Raw genomic sequence first — 24,249 nt, 5'->3', positions numbered from 1 at the left:
CAAAACTGTATAACCCCACAGGGATCTTGCCTGTCCCATTCCCTGAGTGCAGGGCTGGAAAGGGAAAGACGCCAGGTGAGCCCGGGGCCTTGGAGACACAGATGCTGGGTGTGTCTCCGTGTCAGGTCTGTGAATCTTATTAAACATGCACGTTGTCACAACCGCACCCAGACCCGCTGACTGAGCACTTCAGGATGGAGGAGGAGAGCATGGGTTTTCATGGACAGAAAGTTTTGAGAGTCATGGCTGGATATGCAGACTCCATAAGCAACACCGTCAACCTACCAGTCCCTCTTCAGGGAAAGTCCATGAAGTTCCTATCGTGTATCTGCAGCAGGGAACCTGCAGATGAAAAGCTTGTGCCTCTCCCCGTGCTTTGCCTGGTCCAGGGGTAGTGGGGAGGAGACAGGTGAAGAACTGAATTCAGATGCTCATCACTTTTAGCAACAGCATTAGTGAAAGTGGTTAAATGAAACGGGACAGATGCTTTGCATTCAGCTTTGCGATGCCCCACATGGATCTCTGGGAAAGCAGCTCCAGCACTGGCCCCTAAGCTGCCTGCAGTCTCTAGTTTTCATTGCCTGCCTCTGTGTTCTCTTATGAGTAATCTGACCCCTTAGAGGGCCCTGGAGTCCGGGCTATGCTTGTTCTTAGGCTGGTTGTTGCCAAGGGCACGTCTCTGAATGACTTCACCCCACTGTGCCCCCAGGAAGCCCCAAGGTGTGGAGGGAATGTCCAGCTGGGAGCCCAGCAGTCCTGGCTGCCACCCTTGTTCAGGTCACACTCCTGGAGCCTCAGGTTTGTTTAATTTTCTAAATACTTTACTGATGTATAATTCACATAAGAAAACCTCACTGCTTCAAGTGAACAATTCAGTGATATTTTAGTTAACATACGGCACTGTGCAACCATCTCCACGATCCAGTTTTAGACCATTTCCATCACCCCAGAGAGAACGCTTGTGCCAGCAGTCACTCCCTGTTCCCACCCCAGCCTGGCAACAACTGCTCTGCTTCCTGCCTCTGTAGCTTAGCCTTCTCTGGACATTTCAGAGAAATGGAATCATACGAAATGATATGGCTTCCTTCACTCCACATACTGTTTTTGGATCCATCCATGTTTATCCATACTGCATCCCTTTTAACGGCACAATGGTGTTCCATTGTAAGGATGTACCACATTTTGTTTATCCATTCACTCACTGATGGACGTTTGGGTTATGAGGTCCTCAATTTCTTTATCTACAGAAATGTAGCTGCTGGTCCCTACCTTGCAATTCTGTTCTGAGGATTATTGGTAATCAGATGGTATCCAGTCCCTGGAACAGAGGCAGGGGCATGATAGGCAATCAGTAAATGAATGTCATCAATATTAATATGATTAACAGAAATAGGGTGGCACATTCCTAGAACCCGGAGCTTAAAGGACACTGTTGTGAGAGACTAGATATCAACACCAAAACCAGTGAGGAAGAGAAATATCCCCAGTGGCACAATTAAATAGCAAAAACAGCTGATTCATGAGCTAAGTGTGAACTTGATGAGCTCGTAACAGAATTCACCTAGAGCCAGCAGCTTGCCGACGCCGGAGGGACGGGTGCCTGAATCACCCACTGGGATGGATTGAGTGTGTGTGGAAAAACTTGCATGACTTCAGGAATGGCTAGTAGATGCAAATGATAGCACCCCGGGGACCCATGGCCTCTGATGAGAAACACGTGTGCCCGCCCCGCCTCGTGACGCTGGCCGACTTCTCTGCCCTGACCATGCAGCAATGGCTGTCCAGCTCTGCTGTGACCCTCCCGAGCTGTCGTTGGCCTTTTGGTCTTGGTTTCCCAACCTGCACAAAGTCCTGCACACACTTTACTTCCTCTCTCTGCAGATTTCCTTGTGCAGCCCTCAATCTCCAAAATATCTACTGGGATCTTGATTGACATCATTAAAATATCTTTTTTTTTGCCACCTTTGAAGTGTATATATTTAATCTGCACCAGGTGACCTAGGAAACAGTGGTAGATTTCTTCCTCGATTTACAGAGACAGAAGCTAGGTCTCAGGACACATGCACACGCGCACACACACATGCACTCACCCTCTGAAGAGAGGCAGAGTCAGGCCTTTAACCAGAGCTTTGGCCTCAGGAGCCACCACTGGCCATTGCATCGCTGCAGCACGTGTCACAAGGCTGGGTTTAACACCTGCTCTGCCCTTAAGAGCAACACAATGGCAAGCAAGTCCCCACACCTCACCCTGTCACTCCAAACGGAAAGGTAAAGGAGGAGCCAGGCCAGTGGAGGGCTGGGGGAGGTGTGCACAGGAAGCAGGACTAGTGGGCGCCAAGAGAGACCAAAGAGAGCCTGGGTGTTCCCGAGGCTGGAGGGTAGCTGGTGCAGCAGAGGCATCCTGAGCCCCCCGGGGGGGTGGCAGGAGCACAGCCCGGAAGGAAATTGAGGCAGGTCAGAGGGTAAGGCTCCAGGAATTGTGCTCTCAAATCAAGGGAGGCAATTGCAGGGTTGTAAGTAGTTAGTGATCTGATTTATGCTTCTTTTTTCCTCCAAAAAAGTAGAGAAAACATTAGAAGGAGGGCAAGAGTGGAAGGGGCAGAGAGTAAGCATAGCCCTCTGGGGGAGAAGGTGGAGGCGGGATGCAAGGATGAGCCCAGAAGCTTCACGTGTCCCCTCTACCAGATGGGCTGGAAGAGATTTCCCAGAGCCTTTGCCCAATTTGAGCAAGGCCCTGCTGAATCAGTATTAATATTATTAGTAGGTGAATCTATCACAAGCAGATATTTTGCAGAGAACGTGAGCTGATGCCGTGTAGGGCCACAGGGCCACTGCCGTGGCTGTTCCCTCTGCCTAGCCCACAGCCTTCCCTCTGGAATCCACACAGCCAAATCCTCACCCATTTAGGGCTTTACTGAAATGCCACCTTCTCAATGAGGCCTAACTGGTTCCCTATCTAAAATTGAAACCCCCTTTCCTACTCTCCCGGCGTCTTCATTCTGAGTTGTTTTTTTAATATAATTTATTTTTAGGGCATTTTTAGCAAAACACAGCAGAACTGGGTGCAGAAGTTTCCCATCTAGACCCTGCCCCCCCCAGAGGCACAGCCTTCTGCCACCAGACGGCACATATGTTACAACTGATGGACCTACACTGATACACCATAATCACCCAAAGCCCGTAGTTAGGGTTCACTCTTGGTGTTGTACACTCTATGGTTTTGAACAAATGTATAATGACATGTATTCATCATTATAATACCATGTAAAATAGCTTCACCACCTTAAAAATCCTCTGTGCTCTGCCTATTCACACCTTCTGCCCCCCTATCCCCCAGTAACCACTGTTTTGTTTTGTGGTTTCTTTTACTTTTCTCCATAGTTTTGCCTTTTCCAGAATGTCATATTGTTCGCATCGTACCGTATGTAGCCTTTTCAGATTGGCATCTTTTACTTATTAATATGCATTTAAGCTTCCTCCCTGTCTTTCCATGGCTTGGTAGCTCAGTTAGTGCTGAGTAATATTCCATTGCCCGGATGCACCACAGTATTTATCCATTTACCTTCTGAAGGACATCATGGTTGCATCCAAGTTTTAGCAACTATGAAGTTGCTATAAACATCCTTGTGCAGGTTTTGATGTGGATATAAAGTTTTCAAATCTTTTGGATAAATACCAAAGAGTACAATTGCTGGATCTTATAGTGAAGTTTGTTTAGTTTTATGATAAACCTCCAAAATGTTTTCAGAAGTGGCTGCACCATTCTGGATTCCCACCAGCAATGAGTGAAAATTCCTGTTGCTCCACATCCTCACCAGTATTTCATATTGTTGGTCTGGTAATTCTACTAGGTTTATAGTGGTATCTCATTGTTTTAACGTATGATGACATATGATGTGGAACATCTTTTCATATGCTTATTTACCATCAGTATATCTTCTTTGATGAGAGACTGTTAATGACTTTGGCTTATTTTTTAACTGAGTTGTTTTCTTATTGCTGAGTTTTAAGAGTTCTTTGTGCATTTTGGATAACAGTTCTTTATCAGGTGTGTCTTTTGCAATTTTTTTTTTCCCCAGTCTGTGGCTTGTCTTCTCATTCTCTTGACAGTGTCTTTCACAGAGCAGAAATTTTAAGTTTCAGTGAAGTCCAGCTTATCAATTCCTTCTTTCATGGATCCTCTGGTATTGTCTCCAAAAAGTCATTGCCAAACACAAGGTCATCTAGAGTTTCTCCTGTGTTATCTTCTAGGAGGTTATAGTTTGGCATTTTACATTTAGTTCTGTGATCCATTTTGAGTTAAATTTATGTGAAGCATGTAATGTCTGTGTCTAGATTTCATTTTTTCACATGTGGATGCCCAGCTGTTCCAGCACCATTTGTTGGAAAGACTATCTTTGCTCCATTGTCTTGCCTTTACTCCTTTGCCAAAGATCAGTTGACTGTATTTGTGTCTGTATCTCTTTCTGGACTGTCTATTCTCTTTGTCTATTTGTTCTCCAGAACCACACTGTCTTGGTTACTGCAGATTTATAGCGAGTCAGGAAGTTTGGTAGTGTCAGTCCTAAGATTTTGTTCTTTTCTCTCAATATCGAGTTGGTTATTCTGGGGCATTTGCCTCTCCCTATAAACTTTATAACCAGTTTGTTGATATTCACAAAATAATTTGCTAGAATTTTGATTGGGATTGCATTGAATCTATAGATCGAGTTGGAAAGAACTGACACATTGAATTTTAACTTTTTATGATTTACATATTATTACATCAATTGTTTACTACCTGTCCTCCACCCCCCAACTCCACGATGGAATTTAAGCTTCACAAGGGAAGCTGTGTTGTCCATTGTTGTATCTGGATTGACAAGAAGAGCACCCAGCTCATAATAGGCAGTTAATGAATATTCACTGAATACATGAATGAATGAGCGAACATGCTACACATTCCCTGGATGAGAGGAACTGTGAATTTCCTCCACTATGGGATCAAATTCATGTCTAAATGTTACACAGCTCTGTAATATATTGAATATTAGAGTGTTTAATCCATGGTGTTCTGATTATATTAGGTAGCAGCAATATCGTCAATGCCTTGACTAGGTGACTGTTTGCTTAAACATTTCTCTTTGTGTCTTGGGAATGTGCAGAGAAATATAGGATCTGAGAATTTAAGTTCGAGCCGTTCCTAGTTCAGATAGTTTTGTGTCAACCAAAGGCAATCTTACTAAGCAATCAGTCTAGGACAACATGCTCTGGTTATTTAGCTGGCGCAGTTTTATCAACACGCTAGTGGACGTGATTTATAAGAATGTTCGTAGGTGACATATACTATTTATTATGGACAAATACCACAGCCATGTATTTACCAAACTAGTCTTAAGAGGTAAGCTCCCAAATATTTGTTAATTACCAGTTGTTCTAGAGCACTGTTCTTCCATAAAACTTTGTACCGTAATAGAAATATCCGTGCTGTCCAGTATGGGAGCAACTAGTCATGTGTGGCTATTGAGCAATGTCAAGACTAAATTTTTAACTTTATTTGATACTAATTTAAACTTGAATCCCTGTGTGTGACTACTGAGCAGTTGGAGGACTGCATTCTTAATTTTCTTCAGTGTTAATTAAAATTAGTGGCCACCATTTTGAACAGCACACATCTAGAAGTTTTCCTCTAACAGAGATTTAAATCCTTGCCATAGATTGACCTGAAAGATGTCATAACATTGAAAAGCTCAAAAAAAATTACTAATGAAAAATAAGAATACACACTGCAATGATATTTAAGCTCCAAGAGAAATTTGATCTCCCTTTATAAGTAACAGCCATGTCCCATTAGGTTATCTATGTTCTTGACTTTTTTCACATTCATTGTTTTTTCATGAGGTATTCCCATTTCAATCCAAAAACCAGATCTTGGCTTTATTAGAATTTTCAGCTTAATAAGCACATTCTTTTACTATTTACTGATTCATTTATTCTGAATTTATTTTTTAATAAGTCCTTTCTGGTTTCTAGGTGGTCATTCATTGCATTTTTAAAAACCTTTTGGGTTAATAGTTGGTTGGTTTGTTTTCTTTATTTTTTTTAAATTTCTCTAAGTGCAGTATGAGTACATCTCACCATTTTTAAAGAACCAGCTTTTGGTTTCTTTGTTTTTCCTCTATCGATTTCCTATTTTCTATTTTATTGATTTATACTCTAATTCTTATTATTTCTTTTCTTCTGCTTACATTACACTTAATTCAACCTTCTTTTTCTAGTTTCCTATGTTGGAAACTTAGATTATTGATTTTAGATCTGTCTTCTTTTCTACTATCTGCATTCAGTATTATAAATTACCCTCTTAGCATTCATTGCATCCTACAAATTTTGATAAGTTGTGTTTTCATTTTAATTTAGTCCAAAATATCTTAAAATTTCTCTTGAATTTCTTGTTGACCCATGTGTTATTCAGAAGTGTGTGGTCTAATCTCTACTTATTTGGGGATTTTCCAGTTATCTTGTTTGTTATTGATTTCTAATGTAACTCTGTTGTAATCTGAGAGCAGACATTGTATAATTTCTATTCTTTCAAACTTGTTAAAGTGTGTTTTATGGCCCAGAATGTGGTCTGTCTGGATGAATGCCCTAAACAAGCTTGAGAAAAAGTGTATTCTGCTACTGTTGGATGAAGTAATATACAGATGTCAATTATATCCAGTTGACAGACGGCATTGTTGAGATCCTTAATGATTTTCTGCCTACTGAATCTGTCCATTTCTGTGAGAGGAGTGATGAAGTCTCCAACTACGATAGTGGATTCATCTGTTTCTCCTTTCAGTTCTATCAGACTTCACATCATGTAGTTTGGCACTCTGTTGTTAAGGTACATACGTGTTAAGAATTGTTGTGTCTTCTTAGAGCGCTGACTCCTTTTATCGTTATTTAATGCTCCTCAATCCCTGATAACTTTCCTTACTTTGACATCTGCTCTATCTGAAATTAATATAGCTACTTTTGCTTTCTTTTGATTAGTGTTTTCGTAGTATAGTTTTGCACCCATTTACTTTTAATTTATCTGTGTCTTTATATTTAAAGTGGGTTTCTTGTAGACAGTGTATAGTTGGGTCATGTTTTCTGATCTATTGCAATCTCTTTTAATTGGTGCATTGGACCACTGACATTCAAAGTTGATGTAATTGAATTAACATCTACTATATGTGTTACTGTATTTTATTTGTTGCCCTTGTTTGTTATTTCTGTTTTGGCCTTCTACTCTTTTTTCTGCCTTTTGTGGTTTGAATTTAGCATTTTATATAGTTGTATTTTCTGTCCTACTTTAGAATATCAGTTCTACTTCTTCTTTTCTTTTTTTCGCCCAAGAGTTTGCAATATACATTTACAATTAGTTCAAGTTCACTCTCAGCCCCCACCAGTATTGCAGTTATTTTCCAGGTGCACACGGTGGTAGAGAAACAACATGGTGTGCTGACAACAGTGTGTAAATCTGAGTAATTCTGAATTTTAATCTTAACTACCCCACTTCCTAGCTCTACAATGTTGGGAAAATGTATGCATTTAATGTCCCATTCCTTTAAATGGGAACATTAATTCTCACTTCATATGTTTGTTATTAGAATAATAAATAGAGCAAAACACCTAGCATATTACCTGCCACATAGATGGTGCCCAAGACAAAGTAACCATAAAAGTTCTATAAAAGTTGCATCTGTCTTGTGTTTTAGAAACATCACTAAGGAGACTAGAATGAGTAGAATATTCCCAATACAAATCACACTTTTGGAGAAATGACAAAGAAGTACAGTAAAAATGAAATGAATTAAGAATTGAAATGCCTGTTTCTTCTAATGAGCCGGATCACTTTTTCACAGTGTTGAGTGACACTCGTGGTGTCACCTGAGACAAGCTTGCAACCAGTTCAGTGAGGAATCCCTTACGCAGCAGGAAGGAATCTGATACACTGCCCAACCAGGCTCATCTCTTCCTAATTTACATTTTATTTTTTGATTCATGCAACTTTTATAGACAGCTTTTCTAAATAGATATACATTAATAAAGATCTATCAGCATTTAAGTGCGAAGCAACAAATATAATACAGTAAACATCCTACCTTCAAGCTTCAACACTTTCTTACATTGCTCAGAACCAGCATGTTTTCTTTTTGTTTTCTTTTATTTTTTATTGAAGTATAGTTGCTGTCCTTACAAGTGTATGGTATAGTGATTCACAATTTTTAAAAGTTATACTTCATTTATAGTTATAGAATATTGGATATATTCCCCATGTTGTACAATATATCCTTGTAGCTTATTTTATACCTAACATCATAGTTTGTACCTCTTAATCCCCTAGCCCTTGATTGCTCCTCCCCCCTTTCCTCTCCCCACTGGTAAATACTACTTTGTTCTCTGTATCTGTGAGTCTGAGAAACAGCACTTTCTCATCACTGACAGGGCACCCACTCTTTCTCTCTTTATAAATGCAGTACAAGTGTCGAGTTTCCCAATGTCAAATGATTTACAGAACTGGCGACGAGACATGCAGGTGTCTGGAGAGCTCCCCTGCAATGCCTGGGAGAAGCTGACCTTTTCTGAAGTTGGTTAATAATCCACCCAGTTTACCTCCCAGTGGTTACTGTGGGCAGGTGTACACCAGACATTTTATGAGCTACTAAGTAAATATTCTCGATTCAGTAAAGAAAAGCACTGATAAAAAGAAAACATTAATCTTCCACAATTTACCTAATCATTTAAATAAGCTTGCAAACTAATAATACAGCAAGATTTATTGCAAGATTAATGCAGCAAGAAAAAAGGAGTAACTTTTTTCTTGTACTTTTCAGTATGTATTGATTATAGAGGAATATCAAAATATCAGTCTTATCAGTTATTGCGTCGTTCTATGTAGTTAGTGAAATAGGGGATTATTTAAATACAGAATACTGTAGCTCAGACTAAATTATAAATGAAACAAGCATAAACACTTGACTACTGTGTTAGTGAAAATTCAGAAGTCCTCCAGAGGCAGTTCTCTCTTGCCTGCGGATCTGGTCCTCTGGGCCACCCAGGATGTAGCCTTAAACCCAGGGGAAAGCAGGAGGTGGTTTTGAATCTGGAACAGCTGTCATAGAACACAAGTGTTTTAGGGGAGGAAGCCAGAAAGCCTGAGGCAGCAGGCCAGAAGCAAAGATGTGTTTGGGGTGATGATGTTGGGATATACTCACACACGGTCTTCAGAGGGATCTCGTACTGTAGAGTGAAAAATCCCCCAGAAACACCTTGCATTACAGAAGGGAATCAGACATCATCAGGGTGAAGTACAATATTTTACACTCTTTGTTTCATTAATGCAGCAAATATTTTTGCTTAGGCCATGTATTTTGGAGGCCATGTATTTTAAATATATATTATTTGTTAAATCTTACAATCTCGTGGCAAGTAGCTGCCTTTGTATCCACTCCCTAGAGGACAAAACAGCACAGAGGGGATGAGTAAATCATCGGAAGTCACAGAGATCATGTTAAAAAAGGATGATAAATGCTGGGTGTCTGACTCATCAGCCTGTTCTCTGCGAGTCCCCCCAGTTTTGCATCAGAGATGCTGAACATTATCTGCTCTAGAGCACCCACAGGAGCTTCTCATCTTTTCAGGGTGATTTGAAAAGCAAGGGATGGTTTGCATGTCAGAAAAGATTTTTTTAAAGCAAAAAATTACTAGTTTATTTTTTTCAGTTTAACATTGCAACTAGTTACCTTAAGTAGTGTACAAAACCTCTCTGGGGAGTGTTATCACACAAGGTTGAACATATTCATGATTGCTCATGTGACTCCTGAGTTAGTTTAATTGCCAAAGGGATGAAACTAGCTTTAGCTATTATTTAATTCCATACTAGGCTCTTCCTTGATAGAACTGAAGACTTTAAAATATTGACTATCCTAGTTTAGTTGGTAGAGTTCTAGGGCAAAAAGATTCCCAGGGCATCCATGGAGCTCACCAATGAGAGCCCCTCACCTCCTCCACCTCAATCCAGAGCATAAATTCCAAGTATTTCACCTCTCCTCTGCTAGCTGGCATTTGGGCCCCGGGAGGTCTACACCCCATGGGGCTGATGGCTTCATTGATAGTTTACCAAGTTTACCTTCTCTTACCTCTTTCCCACCAGCGGAACACCATGGTCAATGCTTAATCTCTGAATGTACGATAAGCCCGGTTGCCCCTCTCTTTTCTATCTCCACCCCCAACCCTCCTGTCCCTGAGAGGTGTATTTGGCCCTTTCCCAAGATCTCAGAAGTGCTTCTCCATGTCTGTCATCCTGCACTGTACAAATATTCAGACCCATGCAGGACAACTCAGTCCACCACAGAACTTTAGTTGGTGTGCAGTGATGGGCCCTAAGCCCCCCCAGATGAGAATCAGACTCAAGCATCTAAATCAGAGGCACTCTCAGAACAGGCAACCAAGCATCAGTGTCTTTGAATACCCAATCAGGGTCTAATCAGTGTCCTAAATTATCAAAATAACTTGCAAAAAATCAGTACACATATAAATACTGTACTGGAGAGTTCTAAATTATAGCTGGATAATTCTGTAGGAGTAATTCTTTGTATGATAAAATTATAAAGGTATTTTAAAACATTTAGAAGGATTTAAAAAATTAATCTGTAATCCCATGATCCAGCAATGCCATTGACATTTTTTTTAAAGAAAGGATGCACACAGAGTTTAAAAACTTGAGCAGTGCCTAAGGATGTAAAAATGGTAGTGGAATCCCCCTCTTGTATCCCTCTTCCTCGATTTTCTCTCCCTGAACATAACCAGCATCAACAATTTCTCATCAGTCCTTCTAGGAAAATTCTTTACACTTTTAAAAATGAACACATTTGGAATCCCACTATATACTTTATTACACACTTTTTAAAAATAACAACTTCTGGGACCCCCACAGTATAAGGCTTAAACTTACAGGTTTTTAATTTATTCTGATTTTGTTCCAATCCTTATACTTTGCTTCCCAGATGACCTTGAAAATGTTGTTTTATCAGCCTGATTCTCTATTTCCTCATCCATAAAAGGAGGAGCATAATGATACCTACCTCACAGAATTGCTGTGAGTGATAAATAAGGTGTAATATAGAAAATGTTGGCCATAGTCTTAGGAGTTCACACACACACACACACGCACACACACACACACACACACACACACACACACAATGTTTAGTTAAGATTATTATCAGGACATAATTAGCTGGCCTTTTTAAATCATTATGTTCTTGCCAAATATGTAAATGTACTTTTAAAGATTACCTTGAATTAGTTGGTAAACATTTAAATTATTTCTTGTTTTAATTATTTTTTTCATTTTGTTTGTATTTTTTATGCTATTACAAACAAGGATTCAATTATACATTCACAAATACTTATCAATATTGGGGACATGCCTACAAGAAGTATTTGGCAAGAATTCCAAAAGGTTAAAGCAGAAACTAACACACCATTGTAAAGTAATTATACTCCAATAAAGATGTTAAAAAAAAAAAGAATTCCAAAAGGGTAAAATCCTAGAATTGAATTATACATTTTCAATGCTGATAGATGTGGCAGGTCTGGCCCCAGTCTACCCTTTCCCAGTGTCATTGCCTGTTTGTTCCCATTTCTCCTAACAATTATCAAGTTTGAAAAATACTTGTCACTCTAAAAGGCAAGTCTCTCAATTTTCTCTCCTTTAAGATATTTTTGTCATTGTTTGTGCTTTCATTGTCTGTTATGCTGTACAGACATTTTTTTGTGTTTTCATAATCAGTTCTTTCCTATTTCCCAAATACTTTGCTTAGAAAGACCTCCCTGATTCCCTAAGAAATTCCTTGTGCTTTCTTCTGGATTAATTTTGTCAAGTTACACTTTTATAGAAAGTGTCACATTTTATTGAAGTCTGAATAGAATTTTGCTACTTACTATATTAGGATTATAATTTTATGTCTTTATTTGGGAACTCCCCTCACCACCTCCACCCATATTAATATCTAGGGTTGTGTGCTTTCTCCTCCAATTTTTGCTTTAAAGGACCTGACCTTAATATGTTGTGCACTCTCTTTGCTCCTGGAGTCGAGTCAGGACACCTCCACACCAGTGTCTCTACCAGGGTGCGGGTGGGGAAAGGGCTCAAGAGTGGGGCTGTCCCATCCCTAATTCTCAGCCCCCTGTGCGACCCCTTTCAACGTGTGCTCTCAGTGGCGGAAACAGCACGTTTGTGAGCAGATAACAAAACAGTGATGTGCATTTCTTTCTCCCTCTCTATTTTGCAGTCAGGCATGATAAGAACCCAGGAAGCGGACTACTTCTTGAAGCCCCTCCCTTCACACCTGGCAGGGGGCCCCAAGGACTCTGCGGGGGGTGGGCCTCCCTCCCACATCCTGTACAAAAGGTCCACCGAGCCTCGGGATCCGGGGTCCCACCAGGTCGCGATGATGGAGAGAAATTGGCGGCTGGAAAACCGCCACCTCTTCCACCACGAAGATCAACCCCCGCGCAGCGGCTCCAGTCTCAGGCACCCACAGAAGCTGCATTTCTGCGGAAGACGCAAGAAATGTATGTAAGGGCGATTCTTTTTAGTATTTAGCGATTTGGACATTTCTGTAAGCCGACGGAGTATTTTTAATTTTCTTCAAAGTAGTCTGCCCTAGAGGTGAAATTTGTTGACTGCCTTTGCTAAACTTAAGTGATGATTCCAAAGCAAACCCATCAACTGTATGTTCAGTTTAAAACATCTCTCCCTCATAGATGGATAGATAATGGTAGATGTTTTTCTGTGTTTGTTTGTTTTGTTTGTTTGTTTGTTTGTTTTTAAAGAGCTGTTCCCTGGGCAGATTAAATGACAAGGTGCTCAGAAATGCAGAATCCACCAGATGTCTTCAAAAGAACCCTGGCATGTCTGCCCGGTAATTCCGTACTTTTGAGGTCTAGATTTATTAAAGCTCACATGCTTCTCCTGCAGAGGTGATTTGTCCCTATGCAGGTTTATATACTTCACTCACCACGTCAGAAGACAGAGTATGCATGACAAAATTTATCTGCAATTTATCACCAAGGCTTTATCGAAGTTCTTTTTGTTTGTGTCATGGACATTTAAAAATAGATGTGATATTTACATTTTATGTAGGAACATCTCACAAACTCAGGAACAGGAGTTCAGTGTTTTCTGGACTTTTCCTCACTTCCTTCGGCTTTCCCCTCAAGCATTGCTTTATTTAGCAAACCTTCCCCAAGGAGCCTCTGGAAAGCCCATCCTTCTCTGCAGCTTGGTTTCGTTGGCTGCTAGACCCAGCACCCTCAAATAGAGGTGGGCATGTGCAGGGTCTCCGTAAATACTGTGGAGAAGAGAGGATGACCCAGAATCACTTGGCATCTTTGATGAAAGAACAAGTACCGTTGACCTGTCAGCACCTGTGCGTCATCTGAACTCACATCTGAACTGTGTAAATTGTAACTAAGTCTCAGGCTACATTCAAATGGACTTGAAAAACTCAAGCCAAATTACTAAGAGTGAGTTCGGTCTTAGGGGAGGCACCGGGAAGAACAATGTTGAGCACAAGTAGAGGGAACGGGAGGCTGCGAAGGTCAGGGAAGACAGACTGAGCGGGTATTGGAACAGGGCACACTGACCAGCCACAGCTTCCTGAGTCTGCGCAGACAGGGAGAAGCTGGCGGAGGCGGCTGGGGGCGGGGCCAGGCAGAGGCGGGGCGGGGCAGAGCGGGACCGAGGAGAGGGACTCAGGCACAGACAAGGTCAGAGCCAGGATGGTGCTCACAGGGCTCCTGGTGAGGGTGTAGTCAGAGTAGGACAGATTCTGTGTGTCGGGGACAGAAAGATGACCAAGCACCTGGATCCAGGCAGGAAAGATGGTCAGGGCTGTCTTCACCTCTTTGACAGGACACACCAGGGCCTGAAGCACATGTTGCAGTGTCTCTGATCAATCCAGCAGTGCTGACCATTCTGGAATGAATATGACCCTTTCATTCTTATCTGGAGGTGATCAGAGTCATTCAGGCCAGTAGCCCTAAGGCACAGTTGTGCACACAGGGCGGTACGATTACGCTGTTTGGTGGGGCTGTGTGTGCACGTGTGTGTGTGCATGTGTGCACATTTGTAGGTGTATTTGCTTCCACAGCCGTTTCAGAATCTCAGTAGATGGGGTTGGGTCGTGAGAGGCAGTTATTTGAAAAAGATACTAAACTGTACAATAAGGTTTGTGTTTGGAAAATGAAAAAAGAAGTAGCCACTGTTTTCATAATAAAACTAGAAAAAAAAAGTGCAACGAAACGCCACTTGCTGGTGGGCGGCGTCAGTGGTTGATCTGGTGCTGTTTGACTTGCCCCCGTTTCGGTCCCCTCCTGCTGGGTACATGGCAGCTCCTGAGGGACTGGGGGCCCTATCTAGCAGAACTGACACACAGCACCTCCAGGATCAGCATTTAATTCTCAGGACTCAGTTACTTGTGCAGGACAGTTCCATGTTGTCCATGAGGCTTGGGGCTTCCCTGGAGGAATCCTGGTCTTCTGTCTCAGTGGGGTTCACACTACAAAGATTCTTCCGTAGAGTTCAGAGAATGAGAGATTGTTCTGTGTGTTTAGGCATCTCTCTCTGGAAACGGGCAGACAAAAGCAGATTGATTTGCTTAAAATCAAAAGTGATTCTGAACCTCAGACTCATGAGTTAGCTTGCTACTTCCAGCTGCAGGCTTCACGGGTGGGTTTTGAGCTGGGACTCACGTGTTTGGGAAAATGCTGCAGGACCATATTGAGGGGGGAGTGACTTGTTTTTAGGGACTTGTCAGATCCCTGGCTAGTAAGATCACCCCCCCACCCCACCCCGGTGCTTCTGCCTCTGTTCCAATACTGGGGGCCTGGGAGGCTGCTATGCTCCTATACTGTGTCCATTTGCACCCTGTACCTATGGGAATTAAGACTAAGGGTCCTGGGACCACACTGCCAGATCTGAAATCCATTTCCAACACTTTCTAGTGAGGGATTGTGAGAAAGTTACGTTCATTCCCCATGCCTTCGTGGCCTCACTCCTACCCATGGCTGGTGTAGAGAATGAATGAGTTATACATAGACATCTCTTAGGGTGGGGATCACATCTGTGTAAATTGCATCAATGTCATCAATGCATGATGACTGCTTATTAACCTTTAGCCAGTGTAACAGTTATCCTCCGAAAGGTTCGTTTAGGTTTGGAAGTATTTTAGCAGAGAGATAAAATGCAACAGACATGGGAATCAGTCAAACAAAACAGCATCTTCTAGCAGTGTGTTCCATGAATAGAGCTGGCATAGCCTTTGAATTAGTACCACCTAAATATGGGGATATTTTGAAACCTACTTTCACCTGAAACCATTCTAACCACATTTTCTCAGGCATCCACTAAACCTAGTGATTTTTAACATAATGTTAATTTACTGATTATTAATGCCAAAACTTTTTTTTTTTTTTTTTTTTGTGATACGCGGGCCTCTCACTGCTGTGGCCTCTCCCGTTGCGGAGCACAGGTTCCAGACACGCAGGCTCAGCGGCCATGGCTCACGGGCCCAGCCGCTCCGCGGCATGTGGGATCCTCCCGGACCGGGGCACGAACCTGTGTCCCCTGCATCGGCAGGTGGACTCTCAACTACTGCACCACCAGGGAAGCCCCAAAACTATTTTTAAATGGCTTACTCCAAGAGGACCGAGTACATTTTGTCTTTTCATTAAATTAGATAAATATTTGCAATGCTTTCTAGGAAATTCAGTTCTGCAGTGAAGTGGATCTGTTTTGAGCAGTTTATAACCCATTGGAAATACTACAGACAAACCAGTTGTGTGTCTAGACATGGGAATCAACTTTAAAAAATTTTAGGTCATTAAAAGTCTTCAAATAAGAACACAGTATAAGACAGCACTCCTTTTTGTAATTATTAGTTTCATTGTTTTATCAATAACTCCTTTGCAGAGCCCTGTTGAACAGATCTTTATGTTCATAGTCTTTGAACATCATGCTTTTAGATAATAAGAGCTCAGAGCCAAAGTGATCTTCTTTTTGCTTTAAATCAGGACAAATTTATACAAAAGTCAATATAACAATGAATTCCATGACATGTAGACTATGCACACTTTACTTAAATGTAGTGTTCCACCTTAACACATGTTTTGCATCACAGTTTTAAGGGTTTTATGATTCGTTTTATGAACATTCATTTTTAAAATCCATTTTCTTTAGCACGAGTTCCACCACTGGTTTTGTGTGACAACTTTACATTCATTTCCTCTCTGAACGCCCCCCCTGTAGACATGCCCAAGCCTCCCAAGGAAGACCTTTTCATCTTGCCTGATGAGTATAAGTCGTGCATAAGGCACAAGCGGTCCCTTCTGAAGTCTCATAGGAACGAAGAACTGAACGTGGAGACATTGGTGGTGGTTGACAAAAAGATGATGCAAAACCACGGTCATGAAAACATCACCACCTATGTACTGACAATACTCAATATGGTAGGAATGCCCTTCTTGTTGAAGTCATGTGTGTGATTCCACCTAATGGGGTGTGTGTGTGTGTGTGTGTGTGTGTATGTTTTGTGTCCTACTTTTATTTGTGGATTTATGTCTTGTACACAAGAAATATTTTATCTGTGATAACTCCTTCACTTTTACTATGCGCCAATAAGAAGATCCTTTTTCAATCCTTCGGAGAATAAAATTCAGAGGATGAATAATTTGACTTTCTCTGTAAGCCAGTAACATATTTCAAGTTTACTGATGTCTTCATTTATCAGAAATCTATAAGAGGATGTGGAGACATCTGAGTGCAGTAAATCTGCCCATCAGCATTATATGTGAGATTTTAGATGACTGTATAGAAATACCCATCTTTTTAGGGATAGAAGTGTTCAAATATTGAATATGCATCTTTCTATCGACAAGAACAAGGAACAGTACTCCCTTTAGAAGGTTGCTGCAGAGAAGATGTGACTGTGGCAGCTTTAGTCATTAATGAAGAGTGGAGCAAGGTGTCTAAGCCCCATTCCCCCAAGTGAGACCTGCATAACAGAAGACAAAGTATGGGGTCATCAAAGTGTATTTTAACATAGTTGTGATGACAATGTTTGAAAATGTTTTATGTCCTACCTCTATAAACAGAGTACCCCTAAATGTATTTCAACTTCCCATGAAGTGGTGTGGTTGCTATTACTGTCCTCATTTTTGGTGGCCAGACCCTCGTGGTTTATGATCTCCCAGGGAACTGAGGGAGGAGGTGACACAGACTGCAGGTCTGTGACAGCCCCCACTGCAGGTCTCTGATGTGTGCAAGCATCGCCTCTGTTCTGCAGAGCTTTTCCAGCATTTCTACACCTCAGTGCCAAGTTAGTTCCCTGCTGCTTCCCATGTCTGGTGACTTGCCCTCGCTCATCACCCCATATGCCACTCGGATCACTCATTTTTACACATGTGACCATCATCCCTAATGATGGTCACATCATCCTTCCCTGATCACCTTCTCTCCACATTGTTTTCCTTCTCTTTCTTGTATCTTCTTGGTCTTTTCCCAAGAACTTCTCTTATTCTTCTGGAATATTTTGCTAGGACAGCTTCAGGAGGGCTCTGCTGTGTATCATCACTATGAGTTAAAAAATAAATTAAAAGAAACAAAAAGAAACCTCCTTATGTCTAATGAGGACACTTACCAACTAGGAGGCCTGATAAGAGGTGTCTGATAAGAGGAGGAACCTGCCTCCACAGACTTCATTATTTTACTTCCAGGCACCAAGAGTAAGGATCCAACAGTTGGTATCATTGGCTGTTAGATATTCCCATACCTGTGTGTCTAGCAATGTAAGAACCTTAACCTTGCTATGTCACTGGAGAACACAGGATTGGTCTTCAGCTGTGGACTCTAGGCTAAGGGCTGGGGGAAAAGGGTGCCGTGTATAGGGACTGATGTGGATTACCTGTCCTTTTCAGGTGTCTGCTTTATTCAAAGATGGAACAATAGGAGGAAACATCAACATTGCCATTGTAGGTCTGATTCTTCTGGAAGAAGAACAGGTATTCTTTGAAACCAGTAGTTTTTTTCCCCCAGAAAAATAAATTCAAAATAATGTTTTGTTTTCCTAAATATAATTGTTCTATGGATTCTTTACTTCTCTTTCCCTTGGGGACAAAAATGTTTTAATATTTTGTGTCTAATGCAATGAGTTTCTTGTCAGTTCCTGTAATGCTTATTTGTTTTGTGTGTGTGTGTGTGTGATTTTTGTGCAAGAGTAGTAAGAAATACTCATCTGATTGGCTAATAAGAAAATGGAATAGAAGAGCTACTTTAAATACCCTGTTGGAAATGCACTAGGAATGCAAGGTGCAAAACTTGTCCTCAGCCACTGTGAGCTTTGAGGATGGAGATGAAGTGAGCCCTTTGGTCTTTTGCTAGAAGACCAGCAATGTCCTGTAGCCCAGAAGTTAATTTGTACTGTGTGGCAGTGCATTGTTGTACTCTATTGCCTCCCAACTGCTGAGACTGACCTCCACCACCTTTGGTCTCGGGATTTTATTTTTGTAGAGATTCTAGGATGTCAGGCACATTCCTCTCATTGCACACAAACCCCCAGATTATGCTGGATCTTGGGAGCAGTGGGCATAAGACTGTCTGTTGCCTTCATTTCAGAACCCTGTGTGAACACACAGAGGTACCCCTCCATTCACAATAAGGACTCGTGTGAATATTCCATGGCAGAAGTAAGGGGGACGTCTTAGCCATAAAGGGCTCTCACTTGTATTTTGCCCCAAGCTGGTCATTTATTGGACCTGGGGGCGTAAACCCTGGGTCCTAGTCAGGCACCCTGCGTCCAATTTCACCCGGGCTGACATCTTCACAGAGTCTCCTGTTAGCCACAGTTGTCTTGTTTATGAAACAAATGATTTTTAGATGAAATCTGAGATCATTTATGAGATTTAAAATGCCTTCAGATTTTCAGTTTCTGGGGTGCTGCCCTCTTTCCCTGCAGGATGGGGCATGCACGGGCAGAGCTGCTTCTAGCCTGAAGAGTCAGCATGATACAACTCCATTGTCTTTTGTGTGAGTGTGTCTGCAGAGGGGGTGCTGAACTAGCAGGGCTTCTCAGGTGACAGGTTAATTATTCTTTGGATTAAAACGTTTCACCTTGGAACTCATCCAAGCGGCAAAGAATAAGCGAGGTTATCATTTGATCGTACACCTGTGTTAACTTTAATTAATGCAGTTTTCCTGGAAATCACCGGCTGAAGAATGTAAGGCATGTCCCAGGGTTGATGTACAGCATTTAGCTTGGGTGCATTTGACTCTCTGGAAAGACACAATAAACATTTAAGGGGAAAACATAGTCAGTGACTGAGAGACGCAATTTCAAAGCAACACTCTGGTCATGAAAGCTTTAAACAAGTTCTTGTCCTGAAATTGAGGTATTTAACCTGGTTTTCTCTGACCATCCTTAGAAAAATATATCATACCTATAAATAAGCTTTAAAGAACTCATCTGCCTGCCAGTTTTGGGAGATGTCCTTGCCACCCCCCCCCCCCACCCCCAGTTCTTCATTTACCAAGACTTCGGGTAGCCTTCACTCTGATCTTTCACTGCTGATCTATTAGAACTTGGTATATAAGGATAAGGTGAAATGTCATCTGTATAGTTTCCTTCTAGTTCCAGCCTATTTGCTAGAGATAAAGCTTTGTCAGTTGAGCTGCCTCTTCTCATAAACATGGTGCCTCTGTAGGAAAGTGACTTGATTTAACACTGTAATAATAACTCTTAGAAGAGTTACAAATTTGAAATCTTACTTGCCCAACTTGGTTATGAAAGAAACACAACACCATCCGGGTGTGTTTTTGTGTATGTGCAAATTCTCGTATAAACGATTCTGTTGCCTTATATAATTTTTCAATGTTTTATAAAGACTTTGAATGTGAACATTTCATGCACAGAAGTCATCTTTCTTGGGTCATTGAAATGTGTTCAGAGTCAGCAAATACATCCCAACCGTTTTGGTACAGAACTAGAGAAATAAACATGAGTGTCTACACTGAGTCTGTACAGGTTTTATATATGACACCCTCCTTTGGATTTTAACACATAAAGTGGGTAAATTAGTTTCTGCCATCCAGTTCCACCTGTGTAACTGAATCCAAGTTAGTGCTAGTTTTCTGTGATGACAGAGCCAGTAACAACTGCATGACAACATGTTTTCTTCCTGTTATCTCGGGCTCCTGGTCTGTCTCCTGCATAGCCAGGGCTAGTGATAAGCCATCATGCGGACCACACCTTGAGCAGCTTCTGCCAGTGGCAGTCTGGATTGATGGGGAAAGATGGGACTCGCCATGACCATGCCATCTTACTAACCGGCCTGGACATATGTTCCTGGAAGAATGAACCCTGTGATACTCTGGGTAAGACCCTCTGCCAGGGTTTTGAGAAACACATGTGTGCTGTGTGCCTTCAGTGGCCTAGGATATGGAGTATTTTTGCCCTCATTCCAAATCTGTAAGCTGTAGCTGCTGCTGGGTGGAATTGTAAGGAATAAACTCCCTGCCCTGTATAAACTGTGGCCAAAGAGAAGAGTATGCATTTATTCACCAAAATCAGTTCTTTCACAAGAAAAGGTCTCTCACAGATTCAAGAGCTTCTATCTCTTCTAATTTAAGAAATAATTTCTTCCATTTCTTCTTCCAGTGGTGAGAATAGGGTCAACAGATTCAAGGGTGTCTCATTCTATGAAAAAATAATAATACATTTATGAATATTTGTAGAGATACTACAACACTATTGGATCCCTGATTTTTCCATTTCTCTATGAATATCCCAATCTTAGCCATGTTCAACATGTTTATTAGGCTGGGTGTATCTTGGTGGTATTTTATAATATGATGCAAGTTTTTTATACTTTTCCAAATAGTGTAAAGCACAGTGTGATACTGAGCAAGGCTCTCCTGACCTTTTTTCCTAATTCTCCATTTCTTCCCAAGATCTTAGGGAAGAAGGGTCTTTATTACAAAAACATTCAGATAAGACTTGGTTTAATAGAGGTTAGTCCTGACTACTTGTTCCCAGAAAGCCCTGAGTGCAAGGTGGACCCTGGGCTGCCTCTGAGGACTTAGAATTCAGGAGGTTCCCACCCTGCACATGATAAGCTCACTGGGCCTAAATTGTACAAATAATGCTGTTTACACGGAAGACTTGCTTTCATTCTGGGCGCCTGGAATTTTGGCCCACTCCAGGCAGGGGTGCTATGTGACCAGCCCCCAACCAAAGGCCAGGGCTTTGTGTCTCTAATGAGCACCCTGGTGGGCAGTATCCCCCTCGTTGGAGGAATTAAGTCCGTTTGTGCGACTCCACGGCGGCAGGAAGCCCTGGAAGCTCGTGCCTGATTTCCCTGGGCTTCTCCCCAGGTGCTTGTCCCTTCTGCTGATTTTACTCCGTATACTTCCATCCCTATTAAATTACACCCAGGAGCATGACAGATGCTGAGTCCTGTGCACCCTCCTCGAAAGTCCTCCACCGTGGAGTGGCCTTGGGGACCACCTGACACCCACTCTCTACAGCACTTTTTCTCAGGCTTTTGAGAACACAGCTGTTTATAGAAAAAGGCTGAAATTCTCCATCTGCAGGGAATGCCCTCTTCAACTACGCCGCCATTGTAACCTGTAACTTGAACATTACATAGAACCATGGATTGGGAAGGGAAAACAGACCCCCTTCTCCCACATAATTCAGACCCCCTTCTCCCACATAATTCAGGTCCCTTTATATGATTGTCCAAGGGTTTCCCACATAATTCAGGGCCCTTTATATGATTGTCCAAGGGTTTCCCACATAATTCAGGTCCCTTTATATGATTGTCCAAGGGTTTCCCACATAATTCAGGGCCCTTTATATGATTGTCCAAGGGTTTCCTGTTTCATATTTCACCTGACAAAATGAGAACCAAATTTCTCTAAAGGACAGAGGTATATACACACACATGACACATCCTCTTTCTTTATTTTACTACAATATTGCTCCTATATGTTCTTTTGATCTTTATGTCCTGTAGGATTTGCACCCATAAGTGGAATGTGTAGTAAATATCGCAGCTGTACGATTAATGAAGATACAGGTCTTGGACTGGCTTTCACCATCGCCCACGAGTCTGGACACAAGTAAGTGCATCTCCCTGGGAGGATGGAGCCTGGGGTCCTCTGCGGACTGGAAGATTGTCTAGAGATTCTGGTGCAGTAGCTCAAGCCTGTGAGGGGAATTCACACATTTGCAGCAAGAACGCCAGTAGGAAATGCTCACGTAGGCGCTTCTGTTTTATTTGAGTGTCTCGTCGCACACATTCTAAAGCTGTGGCAACACACATGTTTGCACTTTCCTCACTCCCTTCTTCCCTTCCTGCTCACACATGTGCATACAATCACAGACTACAGACTCTTCTGTCTCTGCTCCTTTGTCCTGGGTTTTGAACTTGGTCCTGTGAGCTCATCTCATTCCATGGTTAACTCCTACGGGAGGACTCCACGTGACTGAAGATGGTAACAAGCCCGCCCATTGGTAACTTACTATTCTCAAGTTTGCATTCTTATATCACTTTCAAAATTTGTAGAGATGGGTTTTGACTGGTGTGCAGGGTTTGGGACGTACAGGGAGGACAAGAGATGCAGCCTGGTGGGAGCTGGTTTGCTTCCCACATCCCCACGTTCCCACCATTGTCAGTTGTGAAATGGGGCAGCATCAGGGGGAGTGAGGAACCCGGGGCTTTGGCATGGATGGATAGACACCGATGCAGGACAAACAGCTCTCAGCAATGGGTGGCATGTCATTAGGAGTATCTTTTTAAGTGAGAAGCTTACCTTTGCTCCTGTAGAATGAAACACTTCTGTCCATTACTTATAGTAGCTATTATTCTTAAATAAGATTTCTTAGTCTAATAATCTATAGGCTGCCTCACTTTGAGGCGCCATCTATTAAAAAAAAAGTTTTTCTCAGTGGGGCCCACTTGCTGATTTCCTGCAATTGCCCTGATTTATATGAGCATCAGCAGTGGTAACACAAGTGTTTTCCTGCTGGACTGAAACTGTACTTGAAGCTTCTCCTAGAAAATTCACAGCCAGGAATTACAGCTTTTCTATTTTCACTTTCATCCTCATTTTATTTGCAAATTACAAAACTTCCAGAAGGCAATGTTTGTGATTTGGTCTTTGCAAAGTTGATTTCTCCATCCCCTGTTAGAAATTGTACTGAGGCCACTCATGTCATCCCGACCTGTTCAAAGCATCTGTGTGTGTGTGTGTGTGTGTGTGTGTGTGTGTGTGTGTATATGTTTGTACACATGTGTGCCTGTCCTTAATGGGCTCTCACAGAGGCCCTGCAGACTTTGGCTCTGTGTGAACTGATGACCTGAAAGTGAAGCTTATATCTTATTACTGATCCCTTCATCATTACAGGTAATGATTGACTTTTTCAGTGCCTAGAAAATTGCACCTACACTTTACAAAGCTTTCAGTTAAGTCATAATTTTAAATAGGCTGCTAGAGTTAAAACTTCAAAAAAACTCATTATTTTAACGACATGGGGCTCTTGCTGTCCTCTGAACCATACCTGAATTTAATTAAACAATCAAAGTAAGAAATATTTAAGTCATCAAGGGCTGAACAAATCAGCATTAGATAAGCCGTTGAGATTCAGGCCCCTGGTGCGTCCAAGACGAGGCTCTCAGTCTTCCAGTCAACAAGGATTCGTGTTTGCTTTTATTTTTTTCTTAGAAGTCAAGTATTAATATTTCCTTTCATCACTAGGGCTGGGTGTAGATGGAAAAAAAATCCAAACAAGAGAAAAGTGTTTTTACTTGCAAGTGAGAATACAGATGGGAGGAAGGAAAGGAACTCTAGATTTGGACGCAGGCAAGTCCCATTCCTGATAGAACTGACCTCCAGGAAATGATCAGCTCCTTCTCCAGCACCTGCTGCTTAGAGAATATTGTACAAGAGTCAGGAGGACTGAGAGCTCTGAGTGTTTGACGTCACCTGTGAAATAGCTTCTGATCATATTGAGGAAATAGGAAATACATGTGGGATACATGTATACATACATGAGGAAATAGGAATACATGTGGGATACATGTATTTATGGGATACATAAAAAGCACGTGCTAATTGCCAAAATAAGTGATCATAATAGTACCAATAGTAATAACAACGCTAATACGTGCTCTTTGTGG

The 24,249-nt window shown here is 41.8% G+C and overlaps 1 protein-coding gene across 1 annotated transcript in view; it reads left to right on the top strand.

Annotated features, from left to right (window-relative positions):
- The window catches only part of ADAMTS16 (ADAM metallopeptidase with thrombospondin type 1 motif 16), a 155,363-nt gene that overhangs the window by 26,893 nt on the left and 104,221 nt on the right, over positions 1-24,249 (top strand). The window contains exons 4-8 of the mRNA XM_069540532.1: positions 12,303-12,585; positions 16,322-16,521; positions 17,989-18,072; positions 20,281-20,440; positions 22,084-22,189. Coding sequence (XP_069396633.1) covers positions 12,303-12,585; positions 16,322-16,521; positions 17,989-18,072; positions 20,281-20,440; positions 22,084-22,189 — 833 coding nt within the window. The remainder of the gene's footprint in view (positions 1-12,302; positions 12,586-16,321; positions 16,522-17,988; positions 18,073-20,280; positions 20,441-22,083; positions 22,190-24,249) is intronic.

This window comes from Delphinus delphis, chromosome 3, assembly GCF_949987515.2.
Source record: "Delphinus delphis chromosome 3, mDelDel1.2, whole genome shotgun sequence".
NCBI lineage: Eukaryota > Metazoa > Chordata > Mammalia > Artiodactyla > Delphinidae > Delphinus > Delphinus delphis.
This window is presented reverse-complemented; position numbering and strand designations above follow the sequence as displayed.